At 42.0% G+C, this 22,453-nt stretch overlaps 2 protein-coding genes across 2 annotated transcripts in view; one reads left to right on the top strand and one right to left on the bottom strand.

Moving 5' to 3' along the window:
• Window positions 1-7,735, top strand: part of wasla (WASP like actin nucleation promoting factor a) — a 34,167-nt gene extending 26,432 nt beyond the window's left edge. Inside the window, 5 exon segments of the mRNA XM_039809767.1 lie at window positions 1,538-1,691; window positions 5,062-5,180; window positions 5,182-5,706; window positions 5,843-5,951; window positions 7,097-7,735. Coding sequence (XP_039665701.1) covers window positions 1,538-1,691; window positions 5,062-5,180; window positions 5,182-5,706; window positions 5,843-5,951; window positions 7,097-7,158 — 969 coding nt within the window. The 3' untranslated portion in view covers window positions 7,159-7,735.
• A 7,510-nt stretch (window positions 7,736-15,245) lies between these two features.
• On the bottom strand, window positions 15,246-21,060 carry lmod2a (leiomodin 2 (cardiac) a). Its single transcript, XM_039809768.1, has 3 exons — window positions 20,330-21,060; window positions 17,426-18,643; window positions 15,246-15,464 (listed from the first exon to the last, which is right to left on the bottom strand). The coding sequence occupies exons 1-3, from the start codon at window positions 20,597-20,599 to the stop codon at window positions 15,444-15,446; spliced, it is 1,509 nt and encodes a 502-aa protein (XP_039665702.1). The 5' UTR covers window positions 20,600-21,060; the 3' UTR covers window positions 15,246-15,443.
• Between the last annotated feature and the right edge of the window lie 1,393 nt (window positions 21,061-22,453).

The raw sequence follows: 22,453 nt of genomic DNA, 5'->3' as shown, positions 1-22,453 counted from the left end.
TGTCTGATACAGGATTTCTCAATTAAATGATGCAATTGAGAATGCAAGCTATTATAAATTAGGTCGTTTGTTCGAGACCTGCATTTTAGATTGAGACCTGCTGAAATATTAAGATTTTGAAAATAAAATGTAATAAAAAGAAGGGGGGAAAAAATAAATTGAATTTCTAAACCATATACGTAAGTAACATAAAGCAAACACGTAAGTATCTATTGTCTCAGGAGCTCACTATCTTTGTGCTGAAGGGTTTAATTTGCATATTGGAACGTTATTGGTATCTCTGCTAGCTCCACCGAGGTATTTGTGAAAACACCTCATGACAAACTGCACATACATCAACGTGAAGTAACAATGAAGGAAAACACGTTTCTAAATGAAGTCTTTCACATAATAATGCAATAATGTAATAAAAGTTTAAAAAATAAGGTAATATGTGATATAAATAACTGGAATTGTAAACCGGTTGTATCATTGGTGTTGTCATTTAAGGTCTGATAAATGTTTGTAGTTGTAAAATGGAGGCTGTTTTGGGAACCCAGAGTGGTTTCTCGCAGCAACCGGAGCTGGCCACGCGTGTCATTGTGAACGTTGCGTTCAGACTGACGGGATCGACGAGCGAGAAGGTGACTGCTGCTTTCCGTTCTCCGCCTCGCTATCGCCTCCGTTTACCCGACTGACCGAGCACGCTGAACGATCCTCAAACACGTCAGTCACACACCAGCCGGTCCCAGAATGCACTGCAGCGTGACAGGAACAAGAGGTGTGAATGTGTCCTCGGGAAGAGACCTTGCAGAGCTGCACGTGTTTTGATTTGGTGGAAAGCAGCGGAGTGGTTGGTTTCATTTGTTGTCAGGTTTCAGGCAGCTTGTAATTCTACCTGTTGGCCACCAGGGGCCACACTGACACTGTGTAGTTCATCGTCACTGGAGAGGAAGCACAACCTCACTGCCTTTGTACTGTGGACAAAATGAATACACATTCAAAACAGAACTCAGGAAAAAGGGGGCAGGAAGTAGTTTTTATTTAATAAGCCTCAATGAACACCTCATGTTTTTGGGAGTAGTCTTGGTGTAATTGTAGTACATTAAGTGGCCATGGCAATATTTACTTTATTTAAATTTTATTTAACCTTAATATTCTAATACTTGAGTAACTGTACTTTCCTTCCTAAGTTTCCTCTGACCGCTGCTCTGAATCTAAAGTCGATTGCTTTTCCTTGGGCTCCCAGATGTTAACACTGAATGTTTTTACATTACATTTTGCAGCTGAATTTGGCCTGTTGAATTTGAGCAAGTTGAAAACATATTAGTTCAGTTTTATACATTGTATTTTGCAGCTGAATTTGGTATATTGAATTTTTTAACATTGGAATTTTGAAATGTGAAAATAAGTTGTAGTTAAATTCAGAGGCAACAAATCCAGATGCCTAATTTCAACGCATGAATATTCAGTGCTAAAAATTCAGTGGCTTTTTAATTTCAAAATCCGATGAAACATATTTACTTCCATAGCTTAACTGTCTGTGTGTGTGTTGCAGCTGAACAACCTGGACCCTGAACTCAAGAACCTGTTCGACATGTGCGGCATCTCTGAGGCTCAGCTGAAGGACCGAGAGACGTCTAAGGTCATCTACGACTTCATCGAGAAGAAGGGAGGCGTGGAGGCCGTCAAGAACGAGCTCAGGAGGCAGGGTGAGAACCCACACACACTCACTCACTCACTCACTCGAGGTACCTTTTGATGTGTCAAACTGATGATGATGATGAAATAATAATGACGCGATGCAGCATTTATGTTCCACCAGGATTTTACTGCAGAACAACAGAATTCTTTCTCTAATGTAGACATTGTGTTGACGCACATTTGTATTTAAGTTGGTAATGCACGTGTGGGTCCAGTGCTTCAAATAATCCTATTGTCACTCAAATAACTGTCCAAAATCTGCATCTTAAAGTTGGACCACGTTAGTCAATCTGTTAATTTTTACATTATAACAAAACTCTAATCAAAACAAAATCAGTCAAACACCATGTCATGTTCTCACATTTCCACTGTCGCATTTAGTCCACACTTAAAGTAACTATCGCCAAAATGCATCCTAGGGTATTTTTGTGAATGTACGTGAGTCAAACTTTAGTTTAAAAGCATATTTAGGACCGAATCACCACTTTTAAGATTCACCATATTCTCGTTTTTGGGTCAAATGGCCTTTTGAATGGGAGAGCTAGGGGCACTCTCATGCTAGTCTCACAATAGCTATTTTCGAAATACTAAGAAGGCTCGACAGAACATGAAACTTTGCTTCAAGTATCACCAGGGACTCTACACCTTAACGCAAGCATTGACAACATTCTTTGTGTACACAGATTTACTAAAAAGAGTTTTTGAGCAACTCACCGCAGCTTTTGTTTCCGGCCGCTACCACCTCGGCAGTCAAAACGAGTCGATATCTGAATGCGAATGAACGGACTCCATACGAGGCTCCTTTTTCAACTACAAAGTCAATATTGGTTTTCAAGAACGACAAAACGACGACTTATCCGTGCTTTTATATGGAACTAAGTTTTAGGAGCTTTCCGTCTTCACTCTCCTCCCTATTACGTTGCATTTGGAAATCGATTGTTTTTGACTGATAAAATGGCTGCGGCCGGAAACAACAACAGTTGCGGTGAGTTGCTCAAAAACTCTCTTTTTAGTAATCTGTGTACACAAAGAATGTTGTCAATGCTTGCGTTAAGGTGTAGAGCCCCTGGTGATACTTGAAGCAAAGTTTCATGTTCTGTCGAGCCTTCTTAGTATTTCGAAAATAGCTATTGTGAGACTAGCATGGGAGTGCCCCTATAGCACTCCCATTCAAAAGGCCCTTAGACCCAAAAACGAGAATACGGTGAATCTTAAAAGTGTCGATTCGGTCCTAAATATGCTTTTAAACTAAAGTTTGAATCGCGTACATTCACAAAAATACCTTAGGATGCATTTTGGCGAGAGTTACGCTTTAAGTAAACTTTGGCTAACCCAGCCTCACACACATGGTTGCCAATGAAATGGCTCCAACACATTATCAGTGGTTTTTTTTTTTCCTCTAATATTTTAACATTTCTGACAACATCAAATAAACTGTGAGGGAGTGATTCCATCTTACAACCAATACAGAATCAATCAAATATGGCATCTTGTTTTTACAGCATTTGATTGACAAAATATCTAATATATAAGTATAGAACGGATTGGATGCTAATTTAAAATGTTCATGGGTCATTGAAACAATAATATACAAATACAGTAACCTAACAAAAACATAACCCTGCTGTTATAAGTGCAGCTTTTGTGGTTTTACTGAATGAATTGTGTACTTTTCTCGGTATTCATTCACCATCGTTTCAGATAAAAACAAAAAAAACTTTCTTATGAACAAATTTATAAGCCCCTCACAGTTTCATCTTGAAGAATTGTTTCCTTCCTTTCTCCTGTAATTTTTCTGTCAGACCGTAGACTTGAGGTGTGCACATAAAACGAGATTCTCTGTCAGATGTTTTTTATTCTTTGTGACAGACTCTTCTTCATTCATTATTCATGTTAACCTCTGCAGGTTTGAAAGCAGGAGAGAAATGTGTGGTGTGATCTGAATATGAAAGGGTTTGTTGGACCTTTTTGATGGTGTCCCAATGATTTAAAAAAATCAATCTGATATCAAAAATCACAATTGGAATCTATTGTTTATAAGTGGTCGTTTTGAGGGTGTTCTTAAATTTTTCTTGGCAATGAACGGACTTAATTTTGACGACTACAATGAGGATGTTTTTCTAGTAACAAAATGTTGTGGCTTTATATTCATACATGCTGGTTTTGTCCCAAAAAATAAAAAATAAAATAATGTCAGGAAGTAGTGAAAAATGTCCATCACAATCCCAGGTTAACATATTCGAACGGCTTCTTTTTTCTAACCAACCTTTTAAAAGACCAAATGTATTCAGTTTGCTATCATATATGCCAATAGAACGCATCAAATCCGCACATTTTAGGAGCAGGAATTAAAGAGTCTTTCCTTTAAAAAATGACTTTAACAAGTATCAATATCAAAACAAGCTGCCCCCACAAACTGATAGGGGGGGGGGAATACATTTGCCCTTGGATAAATTATTTATAATTAGTTTTATTCTTAAATGAACTGAAAGAAATACTTACACATGAACCTGCATTTGCGTCTGAGCCTGTATAAAGTTAGTCCTCCACTGGACAGTGTTGTCAGAAAGACACAAGTTTAAATGTCAGCGCAGCACACAAACCACTCCGTAGGAAGAATGGTGAAAAAAACACAAATCAACCACAAGCACTAATAAGGCTGTGTATTGGCAAGGATCTGGCAATATGGTACGTATCACGATACATCGATACATGGGGTCACGATTCAATATATTGCAATATATTTCGATACTGTGCGTAAGGCGATATATTGGGATTTTTTTTTAAGTATAATTTTAGAAAAAGTAATATATAAAAAAAAAAAAAGACATGATGTTCATAAAAGTCAAAGAAGTTTACTTTAGGTAAACAATTCAGTACACAGACAATCAGGCTGCCAGTTTGGGATTGTGGTTCCCAGGTTCTTAGTGAGCTAATGTTGATATGCTATAGGCCAAAGTTCAGCCATAGCTACGTTGTTAGCTTCTAGCAAAAAGTCAGGCACTGCTAGGCACTGTTGTACGTTTGACCAATACACTATTTTGTTTCTACTGCTACATTTTATTTATTTAAATTTATTTGAAGAAGTTTGATTACATTCTATTTTCAATTTGATTGAACAATTGTTGTTGTAAATAACAAATAAGAATTGAATACACTACATCTGTTATTTTGTCTTAGTTAGTGGTATCGGATCGATATCTGGTATTGACAAATGCACAAAGCCCAGGCATCGGTATCAGGACTGTTCTAGTAGAAACCCAAAATTCAAGTATGAACTAAGAAATGGCCGTATTATGGGACCTTTTTATAAAGGTGTGATGTCATCTTAAAGTGTATAGGTACACCCTGATCTTGTGTCTTTTATCCCCCCCGCAGCACCCCCTCCACCCCCTTCTCGTGGCGGCCCCCCTCCACCTCCTCCGCCTGCACACAACTCGGCTCCACCCCCTCCTCCTCCGCCACCATCCAGGGGGGGCCGGGGAGCCCCTCCCTCCTCCACCCCCTCCTCCGTCCAGAGCCCCCGCCTCAGCTCCTCCTCCTCCGCCTCCCTCCAGACCAGGAACTCTGGGTGCCCCTCCTCCTCCACCCCCTCCCACCCGGGGAGGTCACCAGCCCCCTCCTCCTCCCCACCATCATCACCACCACCACCACCACCAGCCCCCCCCTCCTCCTGCTCCGTCATCTCTGCACTCCTCCATCGCCCCCCAAGCCCCGCCTCCTCCGCCTCCCCCACTGGCCCTGCAGTCCCCAGTAGGCGGCGGTGGCGGCGGCTCCGCCCCTGCTCCCCCTCCTCCGCCTCCTCCTCCCCCTCCCCCTCCTGGCCCCCCTCCCCCGCCGGAGCTGGACGGAGGCGGAGACTCTCCTCACTCGCCGAGCCCTGGCGGGAAGTCGGCGCTGCTGGAGCAGATCAGAGTCGGCGCTCAGCTGAAGAAGGTGGAGCAGAACAACCGCGCGCCGGCCTCCGGCGTGGGACGAGACGCCCTGCTGGACCAGATCCGACAGGGAATCCAGCTCAAGAACGTAAGACCATCGCGGCGTCTGATGCCAACCATCACGTCCTTCATCTTTTATCTTTTCGTGTGGTTTATTTGGTCAAAGAAAAGATCTAGTCGCAGCCGTAACAACCAGAACTGGATGGGTTTGTGTGTCTCTTCAGGTGCCGGATCAGCCAGAGTCCGGCCCGCCGTCGTCTGCTCCCACCGCGGGCATCGTCGGCGCCCTCATGGAAGTGATGCAGAAGAGGAGCAAAGCCATCCATTCCTCAGGTAACTGCTGCCAGGCTGTATTACCCGCCATGCGTGCTTCTTATGGTGTAGACACATTTAGCCGACGGCCGACCGTTGACAGAAAACCCCGTCCATATGATCGGTCGCGTCCCCGAGGTCCAAAAAACTGCCACAGAACAGACCAAAAAGACGAGAGGAGACGAGATGTAATACATCTCTATAACAGCAGGCGGCGCTAATCTGTAATGTTGCCCAAGGAAAGGAAAACCGGCAGCTGATTCGACGAACACATCACATGGGTTTGTTTTCTCCGGAAATTCAGAACCAGACTGTCATGGCGGCCGTTCAGAATACGATCTCATATTGGACTAAAATAGTTCACTGAAACGTGTTTCTGAAAACATTTTAAGAGAGAAATAGGCCGTGCAGTTGCTGAATCTGTCTTCATTTCAGATCGACAAAGGTCAGTTTAAAAGATTTTCATCAGATTTAGAGAGACTGTAGTCACCTCATTCCGCTCATCATTTCCGGGTGAGTCCCGACTGCCCTGTCGCCGACCTTTTTCCCAAGGTACACCGATACGTGAATAGTTTGAAGACGGATACCACTCTCAAATTTGTATAGTAAATATGAAGCTACGGCTAGGAGCCAGTTAGCTTAGCACAAAGACTGGAACCAGGAAAGAGCTAGCCTGGCTCTGTCCAAATGTAACAAAATCCACCTTCCTGCACTATTACAATTCAGTGATTCAAGATTCCAAATCCTGTAGTATCCCACAATGGGGAAACTCCCATTGAATGTTGTTCGTTTAATCTATACAAAAACCAAAGTGTAAAACCGACATATTGGCAATTCAACAAATGGGCAATTCACAGAGGCGGGGTACCAGTGGAAATTCCAGGAAGTCACTGGTCCTCCCCAGTAGTTGTTGAAATATAGATTTTTATATTTCAGGTTTTACCCAGATTTAGTTTACTTTCACAGACATGAGGTTGTTATCGATCTTCTCTTCTAACTCTCAGCAGGAAAGCATAGAGGAGCATTTCCCAAAAGTCAAACTTTTCCTTTACCTCTGTGTTATTCTTCTTCTCATCTTTTCTTGTGTTTTCTGACCGGAGTTGATTTTTATAAAGGTTTTTACTCTCTGGACGCTCTTTAATGTCTTTTGTGTTTTCTTTTCCCAGACGAAGACGAGGATGATGACGAAGACGAGGACTTTGAAGACGATGACGAGTGGGACGACTAGCGAAGATTTCTTTACCCAGGTCCCCCACACCCCCGCCCCATCTCTGCACCTCCCGCGGACACTAAAATATCTTCTAAAAATCTTCCAGCATCCGACTAAAATTGTAAATGTTGTATGAATTAGCTGCATATTTATTTTTGCCTTTTTTTTTTTGCTTTTTCAATTTTTTTTTTAAGATTATTATTATAAATAATCTGTGCAATACCTCATCTGTTAAATCTGCAACGTTCGTCACACATCCTCATCGTTAAAGACGTCCTGTCATTAGAAAGCACTTAACACCGCCATCAGCACAACGTGGAGACCTATCACTAATCAGTCATATAAAACACTAGCTGCTCCACCGAGAGGAGTCTTCACGCGCTATAAAAAATATATTTTTTTGCGTTCCATTTCTTCATGTTTTCATTCCTCGAAAGAAAGGGAAAAGGGAGACGTGCGTGCGACCAAACAGGCGGGATCCTCTTTGTGTTTGACAGCGGTCGGTTTAAATGCGAGATAACACTATTTTCTTACTGTGCTTCTTTTCGTACCTCCGAGTTTCCTAAAAAAAATTGTAGTTTAGTCGTGTTCTTTTTTTTTTCATAAATCCTTTGACCAAAATGCGGCAGCCGCGGCGGCGGCGGCAGCTCAGTCGCCTCACGTGGATTTTCAGCTTTTTATTTTTTATGAAGTTAAAGCAGTTTATTTGCACACAGTTTATACGATAGTTCAGTTTTGTGTTTTTTCGGGTGTGCGTTTGTCGAGTCGTTTTTATTTTTTGTTTCGAGCAGGTTACGGGTGACGATAGACACTTTTAGAAGGTTTCGCGGTATTTCGACCTTTTAAATGGGACTACAAATATGACTGACAACGTCTCACTTTCTTTGGCTTTATACAAATACATGTCCACACGCATTGACCTGCACACACACACACACACACACACACACACACACTGTGGCATTTGTGAAATGATGGAACTTTTGTTCTTAATGTCTAGTTGGTTGTTGTTGTTTTTTTTTTGTTGTGACATCATTCCGTTCATTTCCAGCAGGAGGAAACATCCGCAGCGCTCCGGTCGGTATTTCAAACAAATATCACATCATGCAAAGACACTAAAAGATAAAAAAAATCATTCATCCTCTTCCGCCCTTCACTTAAAAAACTATAATTTTATGCAATGCGACTGTAAATGCCTCCTCACGGAGAATGATACAAAAAAAAGAAGCAACCAAATGTGGCATTTGCAAGCAGCTTGTGGGTTTGGCGATGCCTGTGATCATCCGTATGCAAGCGGAGAAAAAAAGAAATAACCGACCGCTTGTTTTAACTGTTCGTGTTAAGAGTTTTTAATGTCCTCCAACGAGGCTTAATGCTGCATCGAGAAGCCAAGATACTGACAGTGAACCTGTGAAAAAGGGTTGGGTGGGGGGGGGGGTGTCAATGAGAATACTAAATTGTATACTTAAATAAATGTTAATATTTACAGAGAAAATTGTCTCTTGTTCTTTGTCAAAGTAGTTATAGTGCTTCAGAGAGGATGTCGAACTGAAAGGAATGTGTTTTTGCAAACTACCTGTAGTGAAGCTACAGTTCAAATGTTTGCAATTAGCGTCGCAATCTTGATTACAGTCAGATGTCTGAGAGAACTAATCTTTGTCTGAATGCTTTTTAATGCTTTTGTTTTAGAAGGTCCTCTATACGAATGCATGTTTGTTTTTTTTGTACATGGAGAACGGGAGTGTGCCTATGTTCCCGCAGCCATATGTTCCCACATTTCTAAGAATGTTTTCAAAATTAGGCCAGATGTTCCCACATGTACCTTTTTCATACATTTGTATCAGATTTGATCCCCCTAACCCTAAAAAAGATTGTGGGAGGATAGGGCTTAAATTAAAGGGAAATGTAGGAACACAAGACCTAATTTTGAAAATGTGGTAACCTACTGTAGGGCTGTGGGAACATAAGGCTGACCCCTGGAGAACAATGGTTCAACCAGACTGACATTTAAAAGGGCAGAAAGAGACCAAGAGAAAAAGAATCAGCAGTCATTGGTGAAAGAAACTGGAAGCTTGGCGTCAATGTGTGCAGAGTTAAATAAAAACCGCTTCCTGTTTCAGTGTCAAGCGCACAATAATTCAGCCTATAACAAGCTGGAATTAAGCTCTTCTAACTTCTCAATAGACATAACAGAAGGTTAGTCTGGGGTTAGTCTCACTTTGCCAGTCCACACAGCCTTCCAGGATGGTTTATTAGCATTTCTTTAAACCAATCACAATTGTCTTGGGCGGCGCCAGTCACCGGGAAAAGCCGCGGTTGGGCTTCAATAATAATCAATGATTACTGACGCTTTTCTGGACTGGATAACTAATTCAAAATCCAAGTTAAAACCGTATTCTCCCATCATGCAACACTGTCGTAACAGCTTAAATGGAAGTTTTAATCATTTAATTCTTCTTTTGGGGCCCAAACTATTCCAAATGTAAATAAAACATTTGGTGTCTGAATTATACTGTTTTTATGTCTTTTAAACACCAATAGAACTGATTCATAACTATATATTTGTTATGTGGAAGGTAGCAGGTAAGTTTAAGGTAGCAGGTGAAAGCAGGTAAGTGATTGTTTTAATATTTAAAGCTGCGTAGTTTTAAAATGTCCTGCTTTGGCACCATGTGGTTGTCTGACACAACCACGTGACACTTAAAACTATATTTTAGTTTGACATGTTTTGAGTATTTGTTTCTAGGTTTGGTGATCTCTGTCGGCTGGTTGCTCTGTACCTTGATTGCAGTGAACAGACGTTCGTGGTCCCCAGAGGATGAAGCTCAGTGACATTGGTAATCTCTTGACTTTTCTTGTTTTGCCACACCAAAACTTTGTGTGAAAAAGGTCTCGGCTATTAATAGCCTCTTTCCAACCAAGTAGTTCCAGGAACGTAGTTCCAGGAACAGTCCACTTCTAAACGGTTCTACTAACTACTCTCCCCCAAAACTGGTTTTGCCATTTGCATTCGCAGTGGCCAAGTGGCCATAGTAACTGGTAGGAGGGGTAAGGGAGCGACTCAAGCATGGCTACGGTCTTTATAGCGTCGTCGCTTGACTTTAGTGCTTCAATAAAGAATAAACGGAGTTCGAACGGCGGCGTTGAAAGAAGTGAGAGAAAGTGAAAGAAACACAAGACGAAGGCTCCAGCGTAAAATGATCCTAATTTATATGATGGAAGAAGATAGAAGAGCAGAGCGCAAAAAGGCAAACGAAACGACGGGTAAGTTTACAACTTAACAATTAGCTGGTTGAATGCGTGAGATTTGTCTTATGAGTTAGCATACTTAGGCGAATTGCAACCGAATAATATGTGCTGTTTGTGTTTCAGACGTTGCTAGGTCACTAAGGGTTCCTATGTGGGAAAAGACCCTGCCCTGAAGCAGGAGCTGAAAGAGTTACAGGAACTGCAGTCAGAGGAACTTAAAGTGATGGTTCGGAGTAATTTCACCCTATGAGTACATAACCTATATGTACTAGTGTAGACGTTTGGTATCATTTCGGGCATTATTAGTGGGGTCATTTATGAGATACAAACGTGGGTCCATTAGCCCCTGCGCTAAGCTATTCAGCTGATAACGCTACTCTACGCTAACTCTCCCAATGTTAGACCAAGGTGAAAAAAGCTTCTGGGGGGGTGTTTGGCTCGAGGTCATGGTGCAAAGGACCCTAGGGTGAAGTTACTCCGAACCATCACTTTAAAAATCCCCAAATTGGTCCAGTCGGAACAGGAGAAAACAAGGGTCCTAGGAACTGCAAAAATCCCTCCGGTCGGAAAGCGGCTAATGTCTCATCTAGTGCCATCATCGTGGCAGTTTGAATTTGTCCGACACTTTAGTTTATGAACAGAGACAGATGGAGTACTATATTAATCACAGTGGAAAAGGTTACTGTTACAGCAGCTTAGAGTAAGTAAAAAAAAATCAAAGATAGTGAGCAAATAAACGGACTAAAAGTGCAGGTGTGAAAATATATATATATATATATATATATATATATATATATTGTGTGTGTATGTATATATATATATATATATATATAGTGTTGGGAGAGTATTCCTCTGACATCTGGCCACGAAAGAAAACCCTAACCCTTTTTTCCAAAGGAAAGTTAAAACGAAGAGTTTTAGGTTTTGATTTAAAGGTCTCAATGGTCCGATATCAGCAGGGAGGTTTTCCTGAGACAGAGAGGCCCTGCTGACTTCTTTCTTTAATTCAGGAGCACATGATAACTGTAAATTAGTTATGGACATAAAATACACACATGGGGCGTGGGCCGAGATAGCTTTCATGCTTGTTTTGACCGTACTTCAGAGGTTTAGTTCAGTTTTATCAAAGGTCACCAAGACGTTTGTCTTGTTTTCCAAGGTATATGGAAAGATGTGAATTCTCTGTAATATGACTCACAATCCTAATGAAGAGTTAAGTTCAGTTCTGTGGAAGTCACACCTGCTTTGAGTAAAATAGATAACCGTGTTATTTAGTATGGATAAAAAGAAAAAAGCAGGACCTGAATAAACATTTTTAAAAATCTAAATCATACCTGCAAACTAGTCACTTTAAGGTGAAACTCGTCGTTTTCAATGGAAAAATGTCATCCACGTGAATCGTGTAGATCCGAAGAGTTTTTATTTGGGGGGGGAAGGGCGTACAAAATAAAATGTGTCACCTTTTTCAGCCCTTCTGAGTTTGCAGGTATGCTAAATACTTTGGAATTCGGACACCTCACATGTAGTGATTCCACAATACTCTTTTTAGAAAGGCAGCTGACTCGTGGTAGTAACAACAGAACTCAGCAGATCAGTTGACTTCTCACTGCCGATCATTCACTGTCAGCAGACGCACAAGTGTCCAAGAACTTATTTTACTTGCTGTGAAACATAAATTTTTCAATTTCAGAAAAAAATATATAGTTCAAATATAATTATGCAATAGCTCACGAGAGGAAGTTGTATGTTTTGATCATATCACATCTAAGGAGCGTTGTTCGGCCCAACGCGAAGTATGGCAATAATCAATCATGTTCTCAATTAAATAGGCTCACCTGGGCTGGCTGACCAATGTGGTTGCTATGGAACACAGCGTACGAATCGTTAGCCTATGCTAGCAGCTAGCACGGACTATTTATTTTGCTTAACGTTAAAGAAAGACTCCCAATAACACAAACTAACCAATCAAGGCAGCGGTAGAGCTGCAACTCCTGTTTTATGCGAGGTAAAATCACCGTTTTTGTCAAGAGAGTTTGGTGGCTTTGAAGAGAGCAGAGATAGAGTACACTTAAAGGGATACGTTGCAGATTTTAAAACCAGCTGTGTGTCATGGCTGAGACCCACCATGACCTACACCTCACAACTTGATGTGTCCCTTGATGGAGCTGACGAGCGAAAGCCCCAATCGCAAGGCTTCGAGAAAATCAATGTTGATCTGAACGAAGGGACCGCTGGGTTTTTCTGGTACCGTCAGAACCACCGACTCCAAGCACGCACTCACTGATCTGCAAATCTCAAACCAACGATGAGGAATATCAGGCCCTGCAGCGGCAGAATTATCAGTCAGTGAGCGTTAACGTCAACGTGGCCACCTGAAGTAACCCAGTGTACCTGCGGTCCACGAAAGAGGCAAAATGCAAAAGAAAAACGCTAAAGCCATCACCCTCCTTTTCAACACAGCTACTGTCGAAGAGTATGAGAAGGCCGGTGTTAATGTTATCAAAAGAAATCTCAACGATGGCACTAAAGGCTGCATTGAATATGTATGCACCTATTAATAAGTGAAAGCATGTGTCATGGAAGCAGAATTCTTAAAGGGTTATTTGGGGTTTTATCCAATCCTCCCATGCATTGGTTTATAAGTGATTAAGGTGAACAAAAATCTCTGAAATTGGTCCAGTATTTTATAACCGGTGTAAGCGGCAGCCGCCACCGGGCTGCAGTGTAATCATATGGGGCAAGTGTGCATCGTCAATTTCCATCCACTAAAAGTGCTGTTTTTGCCACTGACAGGCTCAGATTATTATTCTAAGTGTCTGACAACATTATGAAAGGATGTGGCCGGGTTGGCTGAGTGGGTGGAGCGGGCGCACATGCTGAGAGGTTTATGCCTCGACGCGGGGGGTTCCGGGGGTTCAGGTCCACCCTGTGGCAGTTTCCTGCATGTCTTCCCCCTCTCTCCCCTTTCTCACCTAGCTGTCCTATCGATTAAAGGCGGAAAAGCCCCCCCCCAAAAAACAAATACATTATGAAAGGATCCCTACAGAGAGAGACCTTTTTGTTAAAGAGTTAAATCCTCTTTGTTTAACCAGAAATAGCTCTGTGATCGATATCGCTAAACCTACCATATCTCATTTAAATAAACGGTACATTTAGCGTTTATAGAGCCAGCATATTTTCACATGTAAGTGGGTGAATTAAGGGTTTATGTCAACCAAACCGGATTGGTGATTATTGACAATGAAAAGACCAACCAAGACGGCTTTTGATAGTTTTGTATGTGTTTCTGTCAACTTTGAATGACGTGTTTCATGATGATAAAATTACTGTTAATTTTAATGTAGTCTGGTGGATCTTACTCTTTAACAACGACCTGTGTAGGGATCCTTTCAGTGGCAAAACAAACACTTTTAGTGAACGTAAATTGAATGTGCGCAATTGCGTTTGCCGCTTCCGACTGGACCAATTTAAACATAGTAAAATATGGTTGAAAATGGGGTGTTTAACAATGTTAAATCATTTTGGTAATGGCCTCTTTAAGTTTGTTTTTTTCTCTTTTTCTTTTCTCTCATACCTTTTATATAAAACAATGTAAAGAATTATATTGCAGAAATACTAATGGTAATATAAAGTATCAATGGTATATATACACTGTTAAACATGCTATCAGTGAAATCTTATTTCATTTAAACTTATTTCAAATGGTTGTTTTTTTCCACAATTTCAACAATGATGTTGATGAATAATTGAATATTAAGGCTCTGTATCACTTTATTCTGCTTTTCAGACAACTTTGCATGTGAAGTGTGTTTGCTTAAGACCCTGTACAATTGAAACTTGACTTGTGTTTTGTGCGTGCATGTGTGCGTTCATGTGTGTGTGTTTTGCTGGACACTAAGCTGCAGCTGCTGCAGTCAGCTCATGTAACAGTATGTAGTTAGTTAATCCTTCTGTGAGCGCCCTTTATTACAGAACAGAGTTCTTTCAAGTGACCAACATGTCAAGCTTTTGCATGAACTGTAATGATGTCTTTTAAGAGGTGTCGTGTGTTACAAGTGTTTGAACAACTTGCTGGTGTGCGATTTACAATTTGCAATTCCCTAAAGAAACTTTACTTTTTTTCTTGATAGCCTGGTTTACACAAGTAAAAGAAATCTGGCCTCGCAAGTTCCATTAAATGCAGAGAAAAAAAAATACCCTCTATCCTGCAGGTCGTCCTCATTTAAATACAAATTTCACTGAAAGTTTTTACATAAATGAATGTCATGAATCTATGAAACGGAGCATACTGTGTGGACTCCCACCAGAGTATTAGACCCAGACAATTTAATCCAAAAATGAATCCCAAGAAGGCAGCCTTTTGGACTAAAGGAAACCAAAAAAAAACGGTATATACTGTTTGTGATCATCACTTTTCATAAAAAAATGTGGAAAGCCATAAACAACTTACCATCATTACTCGTCTTGGTCAACCCAACTTTGCAAGTTTTGCCATCTATGGAAGCCCATTTCCGCCAATGTGATTTAAAAAAAAAAGTCCTGTAAGTCATAATAAGGAACTTTCTCAAAATAATTACAAGTTAATCAATATTTTGAGAAGCTAACTAGTTATGACTTACAGGAGGAAATGGCCTTTCAAAGTGTAATGCTTCGACATAAAAACTAAAATCTAACCAGCAGTTTTGAAGAAAATGGACAGAAAAGAGGACCTGAATTTTAACCAAAGTACATTTATCTGTAAAACATCTTTTTGATTCTGAGTCAGACGAAATCTGAAGAATGACTGTTATGTAAAAGAGAAATGAGCTGCTGAAAAACCTTTCCTGAGTTTAGTTTTGACGAACGTGTACACTGAGTCAGAAGATACATTTTATTTCTCTACACATCAGAATTCACAGTCGGTTTCACACAGTAACAAAATACAACAATAACGTCTGAAACGTACAGAAATGCAGTCTGCTGCTGCTTCGCTAAGTGACATTTTAGTGTGGGAAAAAAAAATGAAATATTTCAATACAAAGTGAGAAGTGTTCAGGTGTGATGAGAAGGTGAGTTCAGGCCTGTGACAGATCCACCTGAAACGACAAACATCACACACGTTAAGTTACGACACATTTCAGACTGACAGGTATTTAGAACAACCAAAGATACATTTTAAAACTGTACTGGACTGAGGACACCTGGCTTTAGTCTTTTGTCTGTTTTTCAATCAAAGAAAACCTCAAATAGGAACTTCCTGTCTCTGCTGAAGTCTTAAAAAACACTTCATCTGGTTGCTTTTGAATGGCCTGACTTTATGATCTGTGGCTGATTTAGTTAGGGTCTGTTTTCGGGGGACGCATTGATTTCCTTCCTGACTTTTGGACCTTCCTGTGATCATACTGTTCTCATGAACCATTTGTACAGTAGCTAAGAAAAGAAATGCACTGTAATTTGTGTGTATTACATATTATTTCTTACCATATTATAGCATATTATAGGTCATAAAACAGGTGTTTAAAGCGGGGGAGTGGAGTTCGTGTCCAGGAAGAAGTTAAGGGGAAGACACAAGGCTTTCACCCTGGAAAATGGTGTTCATGTCCCGGGAGTACTACTTAAGGAGACCAGTGTTTTACCCCCAAACCACAATCTTTATTCTAATCTTAACTAGTCGTTTTGGTGTCAAAATGTAAATGTCATCGCACATGACGGTCACCTTTTGTCGGCTAAACCTAACCGTAATAGCCGCTGAAACAACCATCACCTCACGGTGCACTGTACCCGGCTCACAGTCACCTTTTTTTTCGGCTAAATTTGACTGTAAAGACCGCTAAACTTAATGGTCATGTGACCGGTGGTTACGTGACCAGTCGGCGGTCGCCGTAATTTGGTAGGATATCATACGAATTGTTGTGCCTAATGGTGCGTTCTTTTTGTCCACCAAAGTCGATCTACGAGTCGTTTTGCGGAGTTACGAACCGGAAGTTGCAAAAAGAACGCCCCCGAGGTCGTATATACGACTCGTTCTGAACTCAGAGGACCCCGAGTTCACTTTCAAAGATGGCTACGTCGTGCATCACACGTAGTAAACATTGTGGTTTTCTACAATTTTAAGCACTTTTGTCTTTGTTGTAACCAAATGAAGTCGTACACGTAGCACTGTATACTGCTACCTATAGGCATGTCGCTACAGTCTTATTAGGAGTTAAATACCGCCTAATTAGTTATTTTGTAGCTTCTGCAGCTGAAATTTGCTAGAGACGCTCGGTTGCTATTGGACAACAATGGCCGAGTCTTGAGCAGGAAGCAGAGCAGTAGCCTACCCGCGGTTATTCGTTTTTCGACACGGATGTGACGTCACACTCGAGCTACTAGTCGCGATTACAGGACAAAAAGAACGCACCATAAGTTTTCCTTCAATGTCATGCAAACTCGTTCATTAGAATGCATTGACTAAAGATATGTGGTCGAACGCTTCCCAGACTACCACGACAAGTCGTTTGAGTGATCGCATCACGATGCGTCTTGGTGGTCGTTTACACTTGTATTTACCTCTGTCCAATCGCCCCAAGACGCATTTTAAAACCAAGTGTAAACAGAATTCAAATAACATCTGATCATACCATCACAATGACCCTGTTGTTTGTTGTCCAAATTAACGTCATGAAAGCTACTCACGAAACTCCTTTTGTTAGCAATATCATATTTGTCCTGTTTGTCCCTCACTTTGGTCCTTTAAATGTCTTTGGACCAACTAGATTGTGTTTAGGGTTCTCTAAACCCCCCTGGGAAATCTAAACAACACTCATCTGCTCTCTTCCCAGCAGCCATCGTTCTTATCAAACAGCAGTGAAGAAGTCAAACTATTTATAAACCGGCAGAGAGTCGAGGACTGACAGAGGCTGTCGTCTGGTGACAGCAGGCGTTCACTCTGGGGGGGGTGGGGGGGTCTAATAGCTTTTTGGAGGCTAAATTATGTCTGTGATGCTTTCACTCGAGCAAAACAAAATTCTTTCAAACACAGATGAGTCAGTGACGGCCCAACAAGGAGTCTTACCCTTTTTAACGACCCGATGCTGCTCCCACGAATCGCCGCCATCAGGTCGTCGCGGCTTGACGTCTGCGGCGGCAGATGTGGCGGTCCGTCTCGTCTCTTCTGCAGCGATGGCTTCAGCGCCTTCTTTAGGTCTTTGAGAATGTCCGCGCTCTCCTTTTCGTTGGCGCCGTTCTTGAGCTTCTTTGACTTTGGCTTCCTTTGGTTTGACTGCGTCTTTGTGCTGTTCGAGCCTTCGTGTTGTCTGACCATTTCAGAGATCTTCCTCGTTGGCGGCTCTAAAGACTGAAGAGGAGGAGGAGGAGGAGGAGGAGGAGGAGGATTTCTGTTCTGATTTCCAGCAGTCTTAGAAGATTGTGACGGCTTCTTTGGTGCTCCGTTTTCTGCAGGTGAAGCAGGACTTTGTCCGGACCCCTCTGGAGGACTCTGTTCCTTCTTCTGTTGGAGCCTCCTCTGCCGCTGTCGGTCCTGGTTGCGCGTCAGGATGCTGGTCGCCGTCATCCTCGGGCCCGGGAGGTCGAACTGGTAACCGAGCTTGAGCAGAGTGGTGTTTTCCCTCAGCAGCTGGACCATCTCCATCTCCACCTTCCCTCCGCATATGTGCCTCTGGTTGTGGAAGCGAAGCTCCACCAGGGAACTGTTGTGCTGCAGCGCCGCCAGCAGAGCCAGGATGCCCTGACCGGACACGAAGTTGGACTCAATGTTCAGGTTTCTTATGAAGCGGTTCTCGCGGAGCATCTTGGAGACAGCGAAGGCGACCCGGTCGTCGGCGTGCGTGTTGGCGAGGCTGAAAACGTGGACGTGAGTGTTTGCGCACAAGGCCTCGGCGAAACGAAGCAAGGTTTCCTGGGAAATGTCTTCGATGTTGTTGAGGTTGACCTCGCTAACGGCGGGGTCGTCGCACAGGATCTGCTCCAGAGTTTCGTCGATGACGATCGGGTTTCCGCTCGCTCTGTCGGAGGTGGCGTCCGTGGTTTCAGTCTTCCTAGATTCACTCCTCGAGACTTTTGACAGGCCGTTCTTCTGAGGACATTTACTCCTGATCAGAGCCTCCTTTTTACACTCGTCTTTCTTTTCGGCCTCATCTTTCTTTGCATCATTTTTGCTCGGTGCTTTTTTCGCCTTTTGTGAAATCTTCTTCCTGTCGCTTTCCAGAGTCTTGCCGGCGTCACTGGTGGTCACCGTCACTCGCTCCCCTCTGCTCTTATCCGGCCGTCCCTCCTGCATATGATAACAGGACAGAAAATGAGGTCGAACCCTGACATTCTCCAGCCTCTGACTTTTAATTAAGAACCGTCTCCGAGACATTAAAGCCGGCATTTCTCTGACAGCCTGTATTTTTAGACTGTTTCCACCAACACTTTAGCTGGCTACATGTGACACTTTCTACATCATTATATACATGTGTACACACATATACAGTACTATATGTGGTAAATATGGCTGATGCCCAAAAGACTGAGATGGCTGTTCACATATGAAACATATAAATTAGTCAATTATCTAGATAAAGCCTGGGAGAAGAGAAAAAATGCTCTTTATCGAGATGAACTGTAGATGAGAATTTGTTGTGTGTGTGTGTGTGTGTGTGTGTGTGTGTGTGTGTGTGTATATATATGTATGTATATACATATATGTATGTGTATGTGTGCATATGTATATATTTGTTTTCATGTATTTCTCCGAATGATTTGCATATAAATAAGTAAGTTTGTGGTGTCTTGTGTGGGATGGGCCAAAATGTTTGGCATGACACAGAAATAAAACATATATATATATATATATATATATATATATATATATATATTGTGACTATCACTATGATGTACTATGCACTATAATGCATGATAATCAGGGTTATTTCCACCTGTAGAGCCACAGAAGACATTGTTGTTGTCACAGTATGAGTAGGAGTAAGCTGATCTTCATGTGAAAAATAGTTGGAGTGCTCCTTTAATCCCAAACTGAAACAGAATCTCTGTTGTTGTTCTTTCCTTCAGAAGTGCTGTCAGGGCTGTCAGGGTGTTGATCGTCGTGTCCGGGTCTTATTTTGTCAGGCTGAGATTGTTGAAGTCTTGTCACTCAAATCGGTCTGAGCTAACCGGCAGTATATCAAGTTATTAAAATGAGCTCCACCCTTTACCAGCTGCAACATTAAAGTGTTTTACACACTAATGCATCAACAATTATTATCCAATTCTGAAATGAGCCGTTCTGCACAACAAGTACTGTTAGTACTTTTGAATGCGTATATTATTGTGCTTTGACTTCAACTTTTGAACACAGGACTTTTACTTCCACCCACACGTTTCTAAAAGTTTTTAGATACATTTCCTTCCTCCCAGGCAGCTTCACTTCATTTATGTTCAAATGAACCTGCAGAGACTTGAAAGTTGCTGCAAAGAGATAATCCATCAAATTCAACATTTAGTCAACATTTCTTTTCTTGCAAAGTTGCAGATCGTCGTGTGGTGATGCAGGTGCAAGCGGATGCCATTTTTGACTCTCCTTGCGGTTACATCCATGAACTGAAAGTCAGCTGCAGATAAGGGTTTATATTTCAAAATCAAACCCAGAAGATAATTAAACAAACACGGGTGTTGTGCAAAGGATCACGTGAATTCGGTAGTTTCTACAATCTCCGATGTTGTAACATCCTTTAATACTCCGCAAAGTCAAGTTTTGAAAAGACTCGCGGCCCTCAACTGTATTAAATCAGGACCATAACAAAACTGTTACTAATTAAAAAAAAAAAAAGTTAGGCACACTTATTAAAAAAACAACTGATAGATAATTCGGGAAATGATCAGCAGGGTTGTGAGGTGTAATACTCTGTTAGTTAAAACATACAGCTATGATCCTTTAATGTGTTCTATTTAGAGACAGAGTATTGATGTCCCCTCTCACCTGTCCTTCGTTGGACTCCATCCTCTCGTCCTCCACCAGCTTCTTGTTCTCGTCCTCCCAGTATTTCAGCAGAGCGTCCCTGTCAAAGCTCCCCGTTGGGGTTTTGGCGGTCTGGTCTTTCTGCCTCAGGCCGATGGGGACGTTGTCGTCGAGGTCGGCCAGCTCCCTCTCCAGCTCCTGGAGCTCCTCGGAGGACAGAGTGGCCAGCAGCTCGTCTTCGTCCACCTCCTCGTACTTCTTCAGCTCCCCGCGGTACCCGAAGGTGCTCATAGTTCTGCTCTCGTTTTTACGACTCTCCGAACACTTAAATCTCTTAACTTTTTCTTCTTGCACTTTTATCTCCTTCTGTACTTGATTGAATCTTCCCGTGTCTTCGCTAAGATTCCTGCTTGGACGTCCTCGTTGACTTGTCCTCCATCAGGTTCCTTCAGATAAGAACTGCTGAAGAAGACTGCTGGCGAATCCGAGAGTCCTTGTTCATCTACTGGTTCCAGCTGCCAGAGGAGTCTTACAGGGAGAAAAGGGGAGGGACGCCATGCCGCTGATGGTCCTGTCTTTTTTTAGGGTGTTGGGTGGTGGGGGGGTCAATAAGATAGGCTTACCTCAGGAATGTGAGCCCTCTGAGTGGCCGACCCGTGCCTCGAAAAGAAACAAAGGGCACAAAACGCCGCGGGGAGACATTGGAGATGAAGCTCTGCGGGGTTACACAACGTGACAGGACACAGAAACACGCCGTGGTTGTGGTGTTGTCCGGGAAACACTTGTTCTCCCCGAGGATGGTGGGATACGTACAGTACAGCTCCTGCTGGCACTGAGGAGGACTGACGGTGGACCAAAAACAAAGCAGTGACTGGCTTTCATCTCCTCAATCTGCGTATCAAGTTCAAACTGTATTGCCGATGTATGAAATGTATTATGTCGATCAAGAAATGTTAACGACGGGTAAAATAATTTGTCTCAGTGCAACTCAGATAAAATCCGAAGCACAAGAAAGAAAGCAGGCCTGCCTTGTTGCGCGATCCAAATTTTCTTTTAACATTTTTACCTTCGTGACAGTGTCATGTCACTCTTATGTAGATACCTTCAAGTAAAGTATTTAGCCAATAAACTTTGAAATTTATCTTTGAAGCCAACATGGACGAGAAGTCCTTAAAGCGCTCCTGCAATTCCATGACAACTGAGCAAACTCCATCTGCTGATGAGGATTGTTTGATTTGATTGAAAGCTCCAGAACAGCTACTAAGTGGAGCCTGGGGGGGAGGGGGGGGGGGGTGACTTATTTATCAACCTGCTGTTTTTAAGGTCAAGAATGAACTCAACGACACAATAGACAAATAGAATCTATTCACAATATAGCAATGTCCAGATGCTTAGCAGCACAGGGAGCCTAACCTGAACAGTCTTTGAAAACTGTTTGGAAAAGGGCAGGCACTTTAAAAAATTAAATAAATACCAGGCAGGTGATTGGGTGAGCCATCTGTCTATCACGTCCACCATTGTTGTTTTGAACAAACAGTCGCGGCCGTCACGCACACCTGAACCACGCCAGTAGCTTCTCACATGGATGCCGATTGGTTTGGTATCGTTAGTAGTTCAGACACAAGCCATGGATATATAAAAGAAAATCTGGATACAGCATTCAAGGCGGAGGAACCATCTGGATGCTTTATAGTGACGTCACTGTGTTACCAGATCTCAGATATTAACTTGGTGAGAAAAATGTTATTATTACTGATGGTAAAATAATGGTAAAAACTACAAAAATAAGACCCAAGTTCTTTGTAACCGTGATTTTCTTTTGATAATCGACTCCATTTAGCAATACCACCCAGAGGTCTGGCTTGAATTCAGATCGCTGTTGGGCCAAGCAGTTATGGCAACCTTAAGTAAGATATTAACTTGGTGAGAGCAATGTTATTGTTACCGATGGTTAAACAAAAAGATAAAATATACAAAAATAAGATTTTCTAGTTGTTTGTAACTGGGATTTTCTTTTGATAATTGGCTCCATTTAGCAGCACTTTAGCGGTTTTGGGCCAGAGGTCTGTCTGTGTGAGTTGAATTCAGATCTCTGTTGGGGCCTAGGGCCAAATCTTGAACTTGAAAAATCTGCTGATTATTTAG

This window comes from Perca fluviatilis, chromosome 8 (genome assembly GCF_010015445.1).
Source record: "Perca fluviatilis chromosome 8, GENO_Pfluv_1.0, whole genome shotgun sequence".
NCBI classification, from domain to species: Eukaryota; Metazoa; Chordata; class Actinopteri; order Perciformes; family Percidae; genus Perca; species Perca fluviatilis.
Note: the sequence above shows the minus strand (reverse complement) of the source record. Positions and strands in the feature narration are given on the sequence as shown.